Source organism: Embiotoca jacksoni, unplaced genomic scaffold (assembly GCF_022577435.1).
Source record: "Embiotoca jacksoni isolate LCO1_2020_lvr unplaced genomic scaffold, fEmbJac1.0.p SCAF_5, whole genome shotgun sequence".
Classification (NCBI taxonomy): domain Eukaryota; kingdom Metazoa; phylum Chordata; class Actinopteri; family Embiotocidae; genus Embiotoca; species Embiotoca jacksoni.
Genome location: NW_027185403.1, coordinates 5349899 through 5364131, shown reverse-complemented (window position 1 = coordinate 5364131; position 14233 = coordinate 5349899). Strand labels below are relative to the sequence as shown.

Sequence of the window (14233 nt, the reverse complement as noted above, 5' to 3'; positions counted from 1 at the left end):
GCGCTTCTCTTTTTTGAGCCACAGATTTCTTGTGAGACTTACGTGTACTGTTGCTTCAAGACATGTTCTCCCCCGCGTGAATTTGAGATATAACTGGCAAAAGAAACCTCTCTGAGAATCGCCTTCCACTGGTTTCACCCAGTTAAGAGTAGTTTCAGGTCTCTGTTGTAGCAGCATTTCCTTTTCTGTGTGCTCGTTTTCCATCATATGCTGCTGAAATCTGCAGAGCTTGTGGCTCGCTGCTTTTTCCATTGGCAGCAAAGATGGTGACAAACTAACCTGCACTTAAACGACATATTCACAGTTTGACACAGCCCCAAGGTAAAAAGCCTTCACTTTTGTCACAACCTTTGGATAAAAGTTTGATTTTAGAAATCGTTTGTTCTGCAGTTTTTAATTTTGTAAACTAGAGACGATAAAAATGCGGGACATCGTCTTAATATGTTGGACGCGGGATGAAAATACTGTGCAGTCCCGTACTAAGTGGGACACCTAGTCTCCCTACATTAACACGAATATCACTTACAGAGTGGCTGCATTCTCCAGCTGTTTCTTCCATCATCTGTGGGGATTTATGGACGTTGTCTTTCCGGAACTTCAGGCTAGATGCCATTTTTAAGGTAAGAAGCTTGAGCAAAGCCAAATCTGGCAAATACCTGTGCAGTAATATTTAAGTGTTATGCGTGTGTTGCCTGATCATGACAGCCAGGTGGTAAATGTAAAATAAATAAATAAATAAAAAGGATATGTCCACGCTTGTTTTACATAGACCGGTCCAGTGATTCAGAAGAGGCCCTGGCTCCTCGGGTTTCCTCTCACAGTTCATACATACAAGTTAGTTGAACTGCAACTTTAAAACTGCGATTTAGATGTCACTGTGAATGTGGTCGTGTTATCCTACATGTCCATATTATACAGTATGTATGAGCGCTGTGAAAGACCTGTCGAAGGTCTACCTTGCCTCTTGCCCAGTGTTTACAAGAATGGGCTCCGGACCTCAGCAGCCCCGACATAGATAAATGGATATCCGTTTACATATGTGAGCGACAGAATATGAAAAACATCTGTAAACATGATAATGTATATGTTTCAGTATAAAACAGGCTTGCCGTTGCACAGTGTGGATATGTTCACAAGCAGAAGTTTGTGTCCCGCTGTGAGGTCTGTTTGAGGACGCCACAGACTCTTGCGTTTGATAGCTTTCATGCTGACTTGTTGAATCCTTTAAGTAGTCAGCTGGTCTGCAGCGCTGCAGGCATGGCTTGAGGGAGTTACCTGATATTTGTACTGTTTAAATCATAGGAAAATTAAAAAGAGACAACAAGAAATTGTGAAAATTATCAGTCGTAATTCATTTAATAATTGTCAGAAAAAAAATTATTGAAAGAGTTGTTTGGATCAAATTTAAATGTAACTAGCAGCAAGCTTGGACCGCAGTTCTTTGGTCTAAAAAGGTATCGTCATTACCTCACTATTTCTTTTATTCTTTTTATGTGTAGTCAAGGAAATGCTAAGACTTTTGTGCTTGAGTCTAGGAAAGATAAATACATGTCATCTACAAAGAGAGATGACAGAAGTACAGCACCAGCAAGTAAATTTACCTTTAATCCAAAGGTTATTTTAGAGGCTTCCTACTGTTTTTGACAGAATTTTTTTTTTCTTGCATGGTTAAGGCACGATTAAGCCTTAACCAAAATTATAAATTGCTCAATCCTGATTTTGTTTGACCTTTCCTTTGGTGTGCAGTTAAAACTACACAAATTTGTGCTTTGTCTCTGAACCTTTGTTCAGAAAATTTCTGGAAAATATTGAGGCCATTTTACTTAACTCTGCTTCTGTTCAGTTGTTCAGTTTGTTTTAACATAAAAATGACTGCGGTAATTTCCTCTTAGGAAGGCTCATTCTCTATTGTTACCCGTCTCTCCTGTTAAAATGAGGCTGGTGGTCCACAGTCCTGGTGCCATAATCCCCTCATTTTCCATTCCACACAGCCCTTAGGCTTGATGGATATTGTTTTAAAGGTGGCCTCGGTCTGTGCAATAACATGTGACATTCCCTTTTATTGTATTAAACAGAATCCATTCTAGCATCAGCACATAAGCTCCCACTTAGCAAGACCTATTGTAAGTTGTGTCTGAGTCCCCTTATTTTTTTTTTTTTTGTCACAATAAAGTTTGACTTGCTCCGCTCACTCGGATGGTACTTAGTCTTCCATGGTGGAGCACTGAATCAAACAAATCTCCTCAGGGGACGTGCTTCACGAACAGGAAGTGGAACAAGCAACAGGCACGTGTTTATGCATTTGTGTGCGTGTAAGTGGGACACGCACGCATGCTGGGCTTGATGTGGGAGAGAGGAACAAGTAGCAGTTGATTGCAGAGGTTTTTTTTCTGGTGTTGTTCTGGTTTCCAGCATATAGCTGTTTTAGATTCACAAAGCCCATTGTAACAAAAACCACTCAATATTGGTTTTTTTTTGTTTGGGATGAGGTGCATCCTGTAACATTCAGCCTCGCTACCCAACATTTCACAGTAAATAATGGTGTGAGAGTAAGAGCATTCATTACCCAGTCAAGCAGCACGCTCCCTTCTCCGAGGTGTAGCATGTGTAACCTCCTGCACACTCGAACAGGATTTAGGAATGAAAGCTAAGTTAATGAGTTCTGCTGGAGACGAGATTGCAGCGAGAAAGGTGTGAGAAACAAATAGAGTTAGGCTTCTTAATGGTGTTTGTCTCTGTACTGTGAAGAAGTTGCTGTTGGGAATTAACGGGAAGAAAGCGCTTTTTTTTCCTTTTCTTTTTTTTTTTTTTTTTTTAGTAAGACTGATTCTCCTTTCTTGGCTGCTGCTTGCACACGTAAATGCATAAATCTCCACTTGTACTGCTGCTTTAGTATTAATTATTGAAATGTGTATGTATGGTATTTTGTTAAATTGTATTTTTGATCCCTCTGTGGACACCTCAGTGAGTATAGATTTTGTTTGCGCCATTTCTGAGATGTTTCAAAGGTTTGTCACACCGCTTTATTCATAGAAAGATAGACGGTTAAAGAGGAAAATATGATTTTTTTTTGGAAAGGATTATTATTGTCAATCGTCTCTTTGAAAAGGGCAAGATACAAACATCATAATATCTCCTTTGCTGAAGAGAAGACACAATTATAGCATCAATTTTTCATCAACAGAGGAATAGCTTCTTTAACCTGTACTTACATTTTTGAAGTCGTGCACCTCGAGAACCTCCTGGCTCCCGTTTCCCACTCTGAAGATTTCAATGCGGTGAGCAGGGTCAATCTCCATCATGCTGTCTGTCTCCACACCATCCAGCACAGCTTTGTACTGATGATCATACACCTGCAATGACACGACCAGTCACATACCTCTGTGATTAATTCATGAATGCAACAGTGGCGTAGATATCATTCACTATATCAAAAATATAAATCAAACATGAAGATTACGCCAATTTCTCAGTCCAGCCTGACTGTCAGTCACTTTGCTTCATGATTTAACGGCTCTGCTCTGCCCACATATCAAATTATTTTCAATTATTCAAACAGATGTTGTTCTCATTGACAGCTGTTTCCCTGAGTGAAAAAAACAAACATTAATGAGTTGATAAGAGCATTGCATGCAGGATTAAGGATTATTCCTGCAACAAAACCAGAAAAAATAACTACGTACAGTACGTGAAAGCTAGCAGCAGAATAATGGCCAAAGTAATGGTGACAAGTATGAATGAGATTGACACATATGCACAGGTTGTTTAAATGTTCAGTGTGTTGAGATCTGTTGACAGAAATGGCCTGTAGCCTTTTTTGGTTAAATGGGAACAATTAATAGTTTCATTTTGTTGCCACTATACTGTTAATATCATGGCGTTGCTACCAGCAGCACCAGCTTCAAATGCAGTACTTTTCAAATTTACTTTATATTTCTTTGTTGGAAATGACATTTAAATATTTTGTCTCCTCTCCTTTCCCCGTGCTACTGTGTCTCACTTTTACTTCTCTCCCGCTTCTTTTTCTTCTTCTATTGTTTAATGGGTGACGACAGCCTGCCTCAACTTCCTGTAATTGAGCAGAAAGTCAGAACCATCTAAAAAGTCTCTTTTCACTGCAAAAAAAAAAAAAGACGAATCATGGTTCACTTTGATCGGGACCGAGACCATTTCTTTTAGTCTGGACCTGAAACACCTTTCACACCTGCCATTTTGGTTCTGAACAAACAAGTTAACACCCTTAAATGCAACATCCAACTTGTGCAGTCAAAGTAACAGCTGCTTAAATGATGATATTATACATAAAATAACATTAGCGTCAACACTCACTTGAGCAATTAAAATGTTTGTGTTGACAAGCTGTAAAATCTATTGATTGAAATTAGCCTGAAGTAAGTAAAATAAAGGCATTTTTAATTGGCCGTACAGTTAAAGCTTTTTCTTCAGTGTTGCCTTAAAGCGGTGTTGTTCATCACAACTGCTTGCTTATGTACTGTTCTCGGACACGCATGGATAGCTCTTAAAATTCCCTGTCGGAAAAATGATTCATGCCCACCAGCTGAAAATATGCTATTAATATTTATGTGAGGGTTGTGTTATGATGAGAAATATATTGCTGAGTTCATCTTCATCTGTCTCAGTTGCAAATCAGAGCCTCGCCAATGAGACGCATGATTAATGAATACACTCAGATGGGAGTCCATCAGGATTTATATCCCCCATCAGAACCTTCTGAATGTCCTCTAATGCTCAAACAGAGAATTAGCTTTCAGTTTAAACTCTCTCGCATGTTCAGTATTTAACATGTTTTGCATTTGCTTGCTTATACGCAGATTCCAGCACATTTAAAGATGCTGCATTACATTTAGGGATGGCTTTTTTTCTTTTTGGTGCGAGAACAGAGTAATAATGATCAAATGGGATATAATTTTTAATAGACGATCACTGTTAGAATGGCACAAGCCTATAAATCTCCATTAACATGGGTCACAGTAGCCTTGGCTCCAAAAAGAAGTAGAACTTTAAATTGTCAGGAGAAGCCAAATTAAGATGGGCTTGAAATTTAAGTGTCAATTGCGCAGTTATGGATAAAATTGGGGCTATTAAATAGTCTGCAAGTCCGTGTGGTGAATTAAACTTCTATTTGAGCATTTCTTTTATATTAACATAAAGGTGGAATGGGGGAGTAGATTCTAGAGGCTTATTGATTTATACTAAAACAGTGAATTACATTTTCAGCAGGCTATCTCTTTTGATGAAAATCCAGCAGTGAGAATCTCCCCACCGCACCAGGTTGAAATAAATAATAATGTATTACAACAGTTTGACTTCAACTGGTTCAATAGCCAAAGCTGCTGCTGTGCACAATAATTGGCATTCTGAAAATAGAAATGAATAGCCTCTGTATGGTCTCTTTTCATACTTATAGATACTTCAATACAGTGGGAAACTTGCAGTTGGATTTTATGCTGTAATAAAGGGAAGACAACACAACATTTTACCTCATTGTAACAATGGCGATCATTATAATTAGTTTTTGCGCTGACTCTCGTTATTTTCATCCAAATTTGTTTAAAAATAAGTAAAAGGGGATTTAAGGAGACTTGGTTCTCATCATTTCTTTTTTCATTTATAAATAAGAATTTCACAGGAACTGTCGCTTGGCTACAAAAAAGCTGTGAAAGTTAATTAGCTTCACATATGACACCGAACAGGCAGATAAAAGGCCAGCACATAGGAAAAGCTCCAATTTATGTTACAAAGGACTTGGAAAGGCTGCTATGTGACTACTTTGGTCACAAAGATGCCTAATATGTTTGAAGCACTTCAACATTTATACCACTGTGACATTAAAGCTGTAATGGGCAAGACTTTTATTTAAAAAATACACCTGGAATGTAGGTGGACCCTAAAAATCTCAAGTCCAGGGCCTCTTACTAGATCCGTCAGAAGGACTTGTCAACCAGCTGACCATTTATACAAAATGGCGAGACAGTTCAAATGGGTGGCTCTGCTTTTTTAATATTTACATGGACATTAAACGAACAGTACCAAAAATAGAGCACCAAAGGAGGAAGCTGGTGGTGCAGCTGCAAACGACACTGGCGACACAGTGATTGTGACACATGAATGAACCAGCTGAAGCAAACACCAGTTCAGCCACATCGCCGAAGCCTTCTCATCTCAAAGACACCTGAGCTAACTCCATCTGAAAACACACAAAACAAAAAGATAAGTGGACCTTGAGTTTAGATTTGTTTTTGTTAGTCTACTGAACCTTCAGGTTTCACCACTCTAAACATTTTAAACATGCAGGAGCATCATACCTACTGAAGCTTTACTGTTTCCCCCCTCCACATCAGATGTGCTCAGTTTTCCTTCATTTTATTAGGGTTAAAAGAAATATCCCCAAATACAACAGAAATGCATACATGGTATTGTAAACTTCTACATTTGACTTTTTTCTTGGCTCTATTTTATTTTTTTCCAAATGCAATTTTTCTCATTTACTTTAAAAACTGAAGCTTCTTTCAAGTTAATATTTTTTTGGCCTTTTTTTCACTGCTTTCATGAAAATACAGATTAGTGCAGCTTTTATCAATTTCTGCAACCTGTTCTGTGGACGCTAGAATCTACAATTTAATAACAATAGCCAACAACTATGTTATACAAATGCATGTCTAACAAGATTCTTATAACCTATGTGAAAATAGACAAATAAGTGCACCATGTCTACATTTATGGCCATTTAGAGGTATTCAAAAGCTCTTAGAACAAAGCATACCATCAAGAAAAATAGTTTGGTCTAAATTTGTAATTAAACGACTAAATATATTCAAATTTATTTACAAAAAACACCATTGTGTATTCAGTCTCCTTTTTATGAAGATACATTTAACCATTTATGCCTATATATTTGAAATTACAATGTCTTCCTTCATTTAAGATGTTGTCCACGGTCTTCTGATGTTTGTTAAGTCTGGTTAAAGTAGACCTAAGACATGCACTTTTTCCTTTTTGTATCATTTAACAAATATCCTCAGCAAGTATAACATCCCCTCTCAGCCTGCCTTCTCATAACCACCATTCCAGAAGAAACTGTCTTTGTTAATTAATCTGGCCATTCTTTGAAACAGTGCACAGCTCTCTGAAATCACATTTCATGATTTTCCGGATTTGACATTTTCAAACTCAAAAGAGCTTCCTGTCAACATGTGAAGTTTCCTACTGCGGCTATAAGCAACAGCCTCTAATCTGAAGTTCAGCTCAGACTCCCTGTTGTCTCACCAGCGTTACAACTTCTAAGAACACGTTGAAGTGCAAAAACAACTTGCAGAGTTAGTTTGTAAGAAAGAGACCGTACAATGACGAGTTTGGATGTTACTGTTGTTTTTCAAAACTGAGAAGTGTGGTTGAACGCTTAAAGGTTACACAGCGAACAACCCATGGCACCGTAGTGAAATGCCATTGATTGCAAAAGGAACATTGCTGTGAACTAAACCTTGTTAGACATTTGAAAAAAATTGGCTTCCACCATGTATGATATCCCTCCGAAACAGCCGGACCTGTCTCGCAACACAAGATGCCGCAGACTGTTGTACAGTACGAGATAAAGAATTCAGATCTCTACAGCCAGAAAAACATTCAGGCTCAGGAGCAAGAGGCGATCTGTGTGGAAGCCTTCACAGACAATGCCTTGTTTATATCCTGTGTTCAAGGTTTCTGTCTGAAGTGATTCTTAACAACCTCCTCCTAGATGGTTTCAAACACCGACTCACAGTGAAAGGAATGAATGAGAAGCGGCAGGCACAGCCAGACCTGCGGGTTGTTTGTGCGAATGGGTTCTGCTGTGGCACCTGAGGACATTAAGCAAAGGTTACATAGATGTTGTTACAGGTGAGTGGGTCACAGTTGTGTGTGTGTGTGTGTGTGTGTGTGTGTGTGTGTGTGTGTGTGTGTGTGTGTGTGTGTGTGTGTGGAGGAGAGAGCCTGTGAATATGCGCATCTATGGAGGAGGCAGTCGTGGGAATGAGAGAGATGAGCTGATGACAATATGTCCTCTTAGTTGTCCTTGAGGGTTTGAAGATAGAGACTGCAGTCAGGCGAAACTGGATGCCTGTCACTCATAGCGGGGCGGTGATGGGGTGGAGGCGGGGGGGTGGAAGGTTGGGAGGCGTAGGGGGTTAAGGTGGTGCGGGGGTTGCGCAGTGCACCGGGCCTCCTGGGAGCTGTAGCCAGCCCTGTGATAGATCGAGGTGGGCAGCAGCTTAGACAGTCACACCAGCAAACATTGTGTCCTTTTGATTTTAGTCCTTTTAAAGTCCTTGCTGGTTTTAAAGCACCAAGAGACTTCTGGCTTCAAATTCTGTTTGACAAAGCCTGGTATGTATGATAGCATATTTATATGGTGCAGTGCATTTCAAATGTATCAACAGATATATATTATTGACTAAAGAAATAGTAGTTTCTGTACCTTCTTTTAACCCAATGACTACTGATATAACAGTTTAAAAATATACACTAAAAATAATGTGTAACTATAATATCTACTACTTATTTGGAACATGTAGCATGTTTTTTTTAAGGGTGCAGTTTTGACCAGATTATGTTTTCTGTCAATGTAATGACAGAAATGTTGAATTATTCTATCTGCATAGCACAACGTAACATAACAAATAAATCACAATGAAACCTTTTAATCGTTAGATTTAGGTATCAAATATACTCAGCTGAGGTTGAGAAACAGTCTCAGTTGAGTATAGAAAAAGCCAACGTAAGGAACATAAAGCATTAAAGTTTATCTGAAACCACCGTATTTCCCTAAAATTTCAGTGATTTTTGTTGCCCAAATCTAACCACATGTGCGAGTGAAGGTTAGGCATTCCATGCAAAATTACTATTCGATACTAGCAGGGAACGACTCTGAAAAAAAAATATCAACGCAACATTTTTGTTTTCACTCCAATTTCTAATGAAGTTGAAGTAAAAGAGTAAGACGATAGGATCTGAAGCCCGGTCCTCTGCTGGCGTGGTTACACTTGGTTTGTGGTTGTGAGGGCGATTGGATGTACTGCCAAATTCTCAGAAACCACGTTGGAGGCAACTTATGGTTGTAAAATGAACATTCAATTCACAGGCAACAGCTGTGGTGAACAGTTCTGCAGTCAGCATGTCAATTGCACGCCGTCTCAAAACTTGTGGCATTCGTTGCATTGTGTTGATTGATAAAACTACACATTTTAAAATCCCCTTTTATTGGGACCAGTACAAGGAACACCTGTGCAATAAATATGCTGTGTATACTGGCATCTTAATTTGCCCCAACTGTCAAGTCGATGGATTATCTTAAAGGTGAAGTGCTCAAGAACACGGATTTAAAAACATTTGTAAACAAAATTTAAGAGAAATAAACCTTTTGTATTCATAAAAGAAGTCTCATTTAAAGTCATGAAACATTGGTGCAAAAACAAATGTTGAATTTATGTTTTTGTTGATTGACTATTTGATCTTTCATTTTCTTAAGACTTAGAAAATCATGACCCATCCTTAGTGAATGCGTGAATCTGTTCTCTTGTCAAAATCCAGTGGCTGCAATTTCTGACTGAACATAATCGACTCGGCTGTTATCTTTCTTTGCAAATCTAAAACTACTCTGAGTGGTTCCAGGATCCATTAATACCTTTTTTATTTTTTTATTTTTTTTATGATAATTTAGAAAAACCCAATTCTTTGGTAATGCAAATGAACCGATGATAGTAGTAACAATAGCATAATAGATAATAATATTGATAAGTGAAAATACAATTTTATTCAAACCCTCCCTACTGCTGGATACTGACTGACTATGGAAGGATGAAAAAAAAAAAAATCACTAAAAGCTGTGATGTTTTGTCATTTTCTTTTATGGCACAATACATTTTTCAAATACATATTGTCATGATAATAGTCTAAAATTATTACAGTAGAACAGTGCTTCATCTCTGATATCCTCTTCAGTCAAATGAGCCTTTTCTTTGCCTTTTGGCCCAATAGATGAGCAGTTTTATCTGACAGTTTTCTTGCTCTTCCAGATCTTGTCTTGACGTCCACAGTTGCTCTTAAATGCCAGTTCTTAATGACATTTCATACAGTGGAAATTGCAAGCTGGAAGCCCTTTGATATATTTTTATATTTTTTTCTGGCTTTGTAGGCATCAATTAGCTTCATTTTCAGGCAGTTGCATAAAGGAGCCTGCATGTTTGACGTTTGAAGAGTCCGAGAATTTCTCAGCTCTGAATTGTCATGGGTTGATTTTAGACCCGCCTTACAAGTCTTAATGAGTCAATTAACGCCTAAGAACTGAATGAAGTTGCAGGACTTTGCATGTTCCTATAATTTAGATTCATTTTGATATAAATTTGCAGAAATGTGATCATATTTCTCAACATTACATTTTCAAACAAGAGGCATAGACGTGAGAATGCCTACTTTCTCAAATGTGTTGGTTAATGGAAGATTGTAGGAGAGCAGGACTTTTTCATGGGCCATTTTTTGACATGTCTCAATAAGTAAAGCATAAATTAATGATGGTTGTATTACTACTTATGCTCCTTCTCCTTTTACCTGTTAAAATGTCTGCTGTGAAAAAGATATATTTTGACAAAAACATAGCAAGTTTTAAATAGAGCTGTGAATCGTTCAAAAATATTCAAGATTTGTACTGATACATAAACTTAAATATCTGTTCCTGTACGATTGTTTTTTCAATGCTAGTTTTACAAAAATCCATTTTCGGAAATGGAAAACTACATCCGGCAATATGATACAAATCTTTTGTTTTCATGCAGTAAAGAGGGGGAGAGTTTAGCCCAGGTTATTTTCTGTAGGAACAATTCAAAGCTGTCTCCTAAACGCTTCACGTGCAAGTGGTGCTACAGTTCATCAATGTTAACTCAACGCCTCATGATTTCGATAGACGCCAGCTTGCTTGCTGCACACAGAGAAGCCTCCATTTACTGCAGCGCACAACTCGGACAAAAACTAGTGTGAAAAAAGTGAAGTATGTAGATTTACTCACTTAAGTTTAAACTGAGTATTTTAATCTACGCGAGCGAGCCTACAAATGGGAAAACACCGTATCGGCTCACTGTTGTGAATGAAAATTTACTTCTTTGTTTGGATGTAGCCAAGGTATTAAAATTTGTTACCAAATGACACTGCATTTTTTGATTCTGCAACAGTTCAGTTGATGCCATAACAGTATAGATTTTGGTTCTGAGCCCCTTTGCAAACGACTGAGTTTGACCTCTAGATCAGGGGTGTCAAACTCATTTGAGTTGAGGGGCCCACTTTGATCTCAAGTGGGCCAGACCAGTAAAATCATAGCATAATAACGCATACATAACGACAATATTTCTCTTTGTTTAAATCATTGGTGAAGGTTTTTGGATGATAAACCCTGTTTTAAGGTCTTTCTACAATAAACTAGAAACATAAAGACCAAAAACTCAGACATCAGCCCACTGTTTATCTGCCCCGGCTCTCCTCTGCAGATTCCCTCGCTTTGTGACGCGTTTGACGTCAAACGCGTCACAAAGCGAGCAGCGAGCGCTGCTGCCTGTGGCACCGAGCGCTTCTTCCTCCGGAGCAGACGTCGCATTTACGCTGTTTTTGAAGCAATTACTGGATCGATTAAAAAAAAACAAAAAAAAACTTTTGTACTCATAAACCTCCATATTCTCATAGAAATGCAATTTATGTCTTTCTGTAATTTTCACACTTAGCAAAGTCATCCAGCGGGCCGAGCTGGACCCCCTGGCGGGCCGGATCCGGCCCGCGGGCCGTATGTTTGACACCCCTGCTCTAGATCATATCTTTCTAATAATGGTCTGTGTACTAAAAAAACCCCTGTAAATGACAAAGTTTGGGATGAAAGCTAGTTCATAACTTGCTTTTAGAATTTTGGTGCGAATTTCTTCACATTTGAACCACAGATAAGTTATCACTTGGTTAACAATGATGGTATGATTTGCGAATGGTTGGAGAAATCCTTTTAACGGAGTGTGAATGGAGCACTTGACCATATTCGATCGAAAGAAACTGACATCTATTCAAGTGTTCTTCAGGAATATCCTGAATTGCACTTTCAATGAAACTTCAAACAGTCGTGCTGTATCGGTGCTGAGTCACATAGTCCATTTCCAGGTTTTCCATATGTGAAGTATTAATATTGGCCAGTATTTCAGCCAGCTGAGCATGAAAAAGCAGAGTCAGTTGATCACCTCGGCTTTCTTGCCAGTGATGCACTGTTTCCCTTGTCTGTACTGCTGGCTCTTTGTCCTCCAGCAGCCTGCACCAGACTTATTTTTCAGAGCTCAAGTCTTTTCACATGGGCAACCACATGGGAACGACTAATGTCTCCCAAGTACTCCTTTTGCACTCTGGTTGGCAATGTTGTTGTTGTGTTAATGGTGTTTTTTTTTAGTTTTTTTTTTAAATGTAACATCTCGGTAAGACATATTCAAAATTGCCACTGCTGAGGTGTAGCAACAGGAACACAGTTACTGCCAGAATAATTAATCCTTCCCTATGATGACAAAGTTACACACTGGCTCGCACTTAAGTTTCACCAGAAACACAAGAAAATGACAGGTATGAAAATTCTTAGAAATGTAACACATTAAGCCGAAAGGGAAGTAGTAGCTACTGCTTATGGAAATATTACTTAAAGATGAGGATCTGCAAAGGAAGTAATTAGAGCTGGTATAGTGTTCCCCCCCAGAAACAGCAGTGCAGATGGCCTTCACACATGTGAACGCATGCTGTCAGGCACTGTGTGGTATGCATATTTATGGATGTGTTTTCTCTTGCAAGGTGATTTTAACAGATTTTATACATAAAATGAAGAGAGGAGAGAAGATAGAGAGGGATTTGATTGTGTGGTGTCTTGAGACCATGGGGATTATGCTTGTGGACACTGATTACCAAGCCTGTCAACTCCCAAGGTCTGGAGAATTTGGATAAATGAAGTAAGAATGCTCTCCAGCTGCCAAACACACGCAGGCTGCTGTTTGGTGATGCCTGCTGAATACAGGCAGCACGTTCTGGACAGGCGCCAGCATGGAAAATTCAATTTAGAAAATACTGGTCAGTCACTAATGCATCATCAACTTAGTCGGTACAGGGTAAAATGAGCCCATTGGCAGCGCATGACATTAATCTCACTGAAGACAACCTGACAACAAGCACAATACACACGGCGCAACATGTTGCGAACAGTACAAATACAGTATGTGGTTGTATAGCAGCCATTTTATGACGTTACTGCTTATATGTTTTTGTTGCAACGTCACTCAATACATTTACTATCGCAGATATTTAAAAGACTCCAATTGATTACACTAACAATTCTGGGAGGAGAGGAAACAAACCAACAAAAGGCAGTTTCTCCCAGCAGCTTTTTGCAGCCATTGTTTTTGCACAAATGCACAATATTTTGCTATATTCCTATCATGGTAATGCCAACATAGAAAACTGCGTTCATTTAACTTATGTGTACCGAACATATTTTATATTACACATGCACCATGATGATGAAGGTCCGGTATGCCTTTCACTGGTACTATCCAACAATGATGTATGTCGTTTTGGCAAATGGGTTATTCTGTCGTTTAAGTATCAGGACGTGTGCGTCTTATAGAGAGCGCTGAAAACACGCATGACGTTTTGCAAATATGCCTGCTGTGTTTTGGTATGAGGACGTGTTGGCCTAAACCAAAGTTTCTGTGTTGCCTGAACTCAACCACGCATCGGACCCAGGATGTAAACACTGCTGTAATAAATACAAGTAAAATGCAGCGGACACACAGCCCACTGTACGTTTTTCAAAGCTGGGAACACATGCCTACATTCTTGAGGTGGTCCTATATCACCTCCACCCCAGACATCAGGCTAAAAAGCTGATATCTAGAATATAATTTGGAATAGGTAGCATGTTATACAGAAATAAATGAGTCCATAGCACAGAATACTAGAATATGTATAATAGTGCAGCTAAACCCAAATTAATTTTCACTGTCTTTAACGAGACCTACTGTATCAACGTGTGTCTTGAAGGGCCAAAGGACAGATCTTGGTATGATATCACATTGTCAGAAAGAGATAGTAAATACAAACACACTGACACTAAGAGTAACTGAGTCACTGTTACTATTATAGGAGTGAGTTGACCAGTTGATGCCAGAGCTGTGCAGGT

The 14233-nt window shown here is 38.8% G+C and overlaps 1 protein-coding gene across 1 annotated transcript in view; it reads right to left on the bottom strand.

The window, feature by feature from the left end:
* Positions 1 to 14233, bottom strand: part of tnmd (tenomodulin) — a 53220-nt gene that overhangs the window by 16174 nt on the left and 22813 nt on the right. The window contains exon 3 of the mRNA XM_069171764.1: positions 3213 to 3353. Coding sequence (XP_069027865.1) covers positions 3213 to 3353 — 141 coding nt within the window. The remainder of the gene's footprint in view (positions 1 to 3212; positions 3354 to 14233) is intronic.